The sequence below is a fragment of the Microtus ochrogaster genome, chromosome 5 (genome assembly GCF_000317375.1).
Source record: "Microtus ochrogaster isolate Prairie Vole_2 chromosome 5, MicOch1.0, whole genome shotgun sequence".
Taxonomy (NCBI): Eukaryota; Metazoa; Chordata; class Mammalia; order Rodentia; family Cricetidae; genus Microtus; species Microtus ochrogaster.
The window spans coordinates 67,190,847-67,195,849 of record NC_022012.1 but is presented as its reverse complement, the minus strand read 5'-3'; the positions used below and the strand labels follow the sequence as shown (position 1 = coordinate 67,195,849).

Sequence of the window (5,003 nt, the reverse complement as noted above, 5' to 3'; positions counted from 1 at the left end):
TTTTTGGTTTTTCGAGACAGGGTTTCTCTGTGGCTTTGGAGCCTGTCCTGGCACTAGCTCTGTAAGACCAGGCTGGTCTCGAACTCACAGAGATCCGCTTGCCTCTGCCTCCCAAGTGCTGGGATTAAAGGCGTGCGCCACCACCGCCTGGCTGAGATAGGTTTTTCTGTGTATCCTTGGCTGTCTTGGCTCTTCTGACACTCACTAGGCTTGCCTCTGCCTCCTGAGTGCTGGGATACACCACTCCTGTCCAGCAGGAAGATTTCATATAACTGGATACATCAAAGCATGTACCACTAACCTTCCTCCTGTATTACTGACATGGTTATGAAATGAATGAATTTTGGTTTAGAAACAAATGACTATTAAACATGTATCTAAGCAGGCATATTGCATGGGAAAAGTTTAAAAGCTATAGCCAAGTCTTAGTGTTAAGGTTTTTTTCATCTCTTTTTAAATTTTTGTTTTGTTAAGATAATGTTTATGGGCTGGCGAGATGGCTCAGCTGTTAAAGGTGCTTGCCGCCAAACCTGACGACTTGAGTTTGATCCCTGGAACCCACATGGTGGAAGGAAAGAACCAACGTCCGCAGGTTGTCCTCTGACTTCCACAAGTGCACTGTGGCACTCACACGTCCATACATAATGCACACACTAAACAAATAGTCTACTCTAAAAAAAAAAAATGTTTACTTTTCTAAACGTTTTAGAATATTCACCACAGAATTTTACTGTTTCTTCCAGATATCTTACCAAGCATAGATTTATGTGGTTTACCCTTAGTTGAAAACATAATTGTTTTTGCTATCATTTTGTAATTAATAAGGCATCTTTTTTTTTCTCTTCTAGTATTGTTGTCCAGACATGATAAATAACTTTTTGGGATTGACTAAAATAGAAATTTCAAATACAACAAATGACACTAAAGCTCTTGATTCAGAGAAAGGAAAATTGATCATGTTAGTTAATGACTTTTATTATGGAAAACATGAAGGAGATGTCCAAGAAGAACTGAAGACTCACACAACCTTTAAATGCTTCAGTTGTTTGAAAGTTCTCAAAAATAATATTAGGTATGTAAATAGGAATTTCTATTTAATGAAAATTGAAATGTTAGAGATGTTACCATTGTGTCTTTATCATACACTCTCTTGCCATTCTAGATAGCAATTTCAGTATGTTCTCCTTTGTTGTATTTTCAGTTTCTCCTCTTAAATCCTGCTATTTTTGTCTTTCTTTCATATGGCTTAAGAAAGGACAAAGATATTTTAATTTGAATCAAAATGAACTTATTAGTGATTTAGGAATTTATTGTGTGTTTTGAATTTTCTAATGTCTCTGAATAGTATAATTTCTTCACAATACAGGAAGTACTTCTTCAGAAGGTTTCAGAATGACTTTCTCCTTACTAATACTATTTGATGCTCAAATCTCCCACTTTATATTTATCATCTTTATTGTATATATCTTATAGGAATTGACCGCTTTAGAGAAGTACTCCTAGAAGACGTGTCTGTCTTAATTTTAAAATTTAAATAAAAATTAGACATATCATTCTCAATGGAATTTAAAAATTTTTACATACAAATGTTTTTAAATTTTAAGAATTTATACTTGTATTCTTTGAGTGGCCTATGTTATAAAAATAGCACCTTTGCCAGGCAGGCAGATCTCTGTGAGTTCAAGGCTAGCATGGGTGTGTAGAATGAATTCCTGGACAACCACAGGTCTACAGAGAGAAACTTTGTCTCAGAAAACAGAAAACAAAACCAAAAAAACTTAGAAGAATAACAAGAAGTCACCAGGCAGTGATGGTACACACCTTTAATCATAGCTCTTGGGAGGCAAAGGCAGGCGGATCTTTGTAAATTCGAGGTCTGCCTGGTCTACAGAGTGAGTTTCAGGACAGCCAGAACTACATAAAGAAAAATCCTGTTTTGAAAAACCAAAAAGAGGGGCTAGAGAGATGGCTCAGAGGTTAAGAGCATTGCCTGCTCTTCCAAAGGTCCTGAGTTCAATTCCCAGCAACCACATGGTGGCTCACAACCATCGGTAATGAGGTCTGGTGCCCTCTTCTGGCCTTCGGCATACACAGAGACAGAATATTATATACATAATAAATGAATAAATATTTAAAAAAAAAAAGAAAAACCAAAAAGAAGAAAAAAGCAAAGAGATATGTTGAATGATGGTTTTCATATATAGTCTAAATTTTTTATTTTATTAGGTAAGACTTTTTTCTACTCTTTCATAAAAACTTTCAAATATTCACCCAGAATTTTAAAGTTTTACATTGGACACTTGCCACCTTGTGTCTTCTACCCTTATTATAGTTGTTTTATTGTTTTCCTTTATCTTTCTTTTAAACAATCTTATTTTTTAAAAATTAAGCTGTTGATGAAAACTGATTTTTCTTTTATGCACATTTCACAATAAGATACAGACCTGAGTAAACTTATTTTAGATAAGTTGTACTTCAGGAGTAGATATGGGACAAATTTAAAGAGAGATGAGAAGATAATAATAACATTCACAAAACTCTCAAAAATGAATGAAAAGATTATTGTATACAAATACACATACATTTACCATATCTTTTACATTTATTAAAAATCTTGTGACTTAGCATTTTATACACCAACAGTTACCTCTTCAGCTCCAGGGTTCATTCATTTTTATGCTTCCGTGGCTCGCTGATACAATGGTGCTCACCTGGCTTTTTTTTGTGTGTGTGTGTGTGATTTTGTATATTCCCCAAGCTCCTACACTACTTCACCTTCTTCAAGAGCTAGTGGTCCCAGTAGTTTAGCAGGGAAGTTGTGCTTTGGAAGCAGTCTTGAAGTAGACCTCCACCACTGAGTTCCGTATTCTGTCAGGAGATAGGGTATAAACTGTCTTCTTCTGTCACCATGGTAATGGCCACACTTTTATGGTCAAAGCGACCGCCGTGGCCAATTCTGTGGATGTAGTTTTCCCTGTTGGTGGGAAGGTCATAATTGATGACTAGGGAGACCTGCTGCACATCAATGCCTAGGTCAAGAAAGATGATAGAGCTGTCAGAAGATAATCTACCCAGGCTGATTAGGCATACAAGTAGGCGGACAAAGGCAACAAGCAACCCTTGTTCCCCAGACCTCAGACATGTCAGATTTTCTTCCAAGTTGCTACATTCCTGAAAGGGGCACTAGTCAGCCCTTTGGAGAGGGAATCACCTTGGACTCAAAGTGTAATTCAACCTGCTTTGAAGAGATACTATGTTTTAGAGATAGGGGGAAAAAAGGATGTCACAGCCTTCATGATGGCTGTTCTCTGGGTTGATAACATTATCATATAATTTCATGGTCATTTCTTTTGAAGCCTCCAACTGAATAATTCACTAATAGTTGACCCATTCTGAAAATTATTTTGCTCAAGTAATATTACTTTCCAATTAAGCCAAAAGCTTAAGTAAGTACTTTTAAATAGGTATACAATACTCTATACTTAGTGTCATAGTTCTGCTCATCAGAAGCCTGTAGGGATGCTGAAATAGCAAAGTGTAAAACTAAAAAATGGAGATTGTCTTACAAAGGACACAGTATGCAAGATGAACAGTTTGTGCGAACGGTAAACAGTGTCACTAAATAAAATGAAAAGTTACAATTGCAGGCATTAGAACTACACTTACGCATTTTAAAACAAAGTAAAAAATACTAGTAGCTGGAATTTATTGGGTATCTTTAAGGTCTTAAAGGATTTTCCCCATGACTCTAGCTGCTTTTGTTGATAGGATTCTCTTCCACTATTAAATTTTACAGTGTGAATAGTCCTTAACAATGTAGACAACCCTGCCATTTTATCTAAAAACAGTCATCTGAAACTAGTGACATTTGAGAACAAAGATTAAAAAGTGTCCATTTGAGGTCATTATTTAAAACATGCACTTTTCTAGAGAAATTGAAGATTCTAGATTTTGAATAGTATTCACAATTTTATTTATAATGGGGTTTGAGATTTTCTTTTGAGTGTTTTAATTTGAATCTTTGCACCTGTTGACAATCTTTTACAGGTTTATGAACCACATGAAACACCATTTGGAACTTGAGAAGCAGAGCAGTGAGAGCTGGGAGAAGCATACCACTTGCCAGCACTGCTACCGCCAGTTTCCCACGCCCTTCCAGCTGCAGTGCCACATCGAGAGCACACACACACTTCATGAGTTTTCTAGTGAGTTAAAGCTGCCTTTCAGTTTCGAGTGTTTCTTTATTGTTGAAGTTACGCAGTCTTGAGAAAACTATTGCAGAAATAGAAACAAGAAACAGACTTTGAATTTTGGGGGCAAAATTCAAAAAGTTAACTTACTTCAAAGTTTCAGTTGAAATTCCAGATGTGTGTCATGTATTGCTACATGAACTCAGGCAGGTTATTTGGTACTGAGACAATAGGATGATGAACATGCATTTGCAGTAGTGCTAAAAGAGGAATTTAGAGGACTTGCACTGGGTTTTTTTTTTGTGTGTATGATTGCTCACGACTTCTCACTGCTGCTCCATTTACTTTTAGACAAAATGAATGAACCTTTATATTTATGTATTAAAATGTTGTAATAACTTTATTCCTTCTATTTATAGCCATTTGTAAAATCTGTGAGCTATCGTTTGAAACTGAACAGATTCTTTTACAACATATGAAGGATAATCATAAACCTGGTGAAATGCCGTATATCTGCCAGGTACATCCATCCATGTTTTATAGTGTTCTTTACTATTTGTTGTTTTGGTGTTAAGATTTGTAGTTGTTAGACAAATTGTTAGAAATCTTTTTAGTTAAGGGACCAACGTTAAACATTTAATTTTTGAGAGATTACAGTCTCTCACAGCCAGTCAACTCTCCCATTGTGGCAAGTCAGCAAAATGAGAGTAGGGGAATAAATGGATGTGTTCATGTTCTAATAAAACTTTAAGGACTACGATTTTTGAATTTTAGCTAATTTTCATGTGTGGTCTTTTTTTTTTTTTTTTTTTT

At 35.7% G+C, this 5,003-nt stretch overlaps 1 protein-coding gene and 1 non-coding gene across 2 annotated transcripts in view; one reads left to right on the top strand and one right to left on the bottom strand.

The window, feature by feature from the left end:
- The window catches only part of Znf280d (zinc finger protein 280D), a 62,782-nt gene that overhangs the window by 14,987 nt on the left and 42,792 nt on the right, over window positions 1–5,003 (top strand). The window contains exons 7-9 of the mRNA XM_005347705.1: window positions 849–1,072; window positions 4,048–4,205; window positions 4,610–4,710. Of these exons, the coding sequence (XP_005347762.1) occupies window positions 849–1,072; window positions 4,048–4,205; window positions 4,610–4,710 (483 nt within the window). The remainder of the gene's footprint in view (window positions 1–848; window positions 1,073–4,047; window positions 4,206–4,609; window positions 4,711–5,003) is intronic.
- On the bottom strand, window positions 3,077–3,218 carry LOC113456115. Its single transcript, XR_003376986.1, has one exon. It is a non-coding gene; the product is annotated as a small nucleolar RNA SNORA67 (small nucleolar RNA).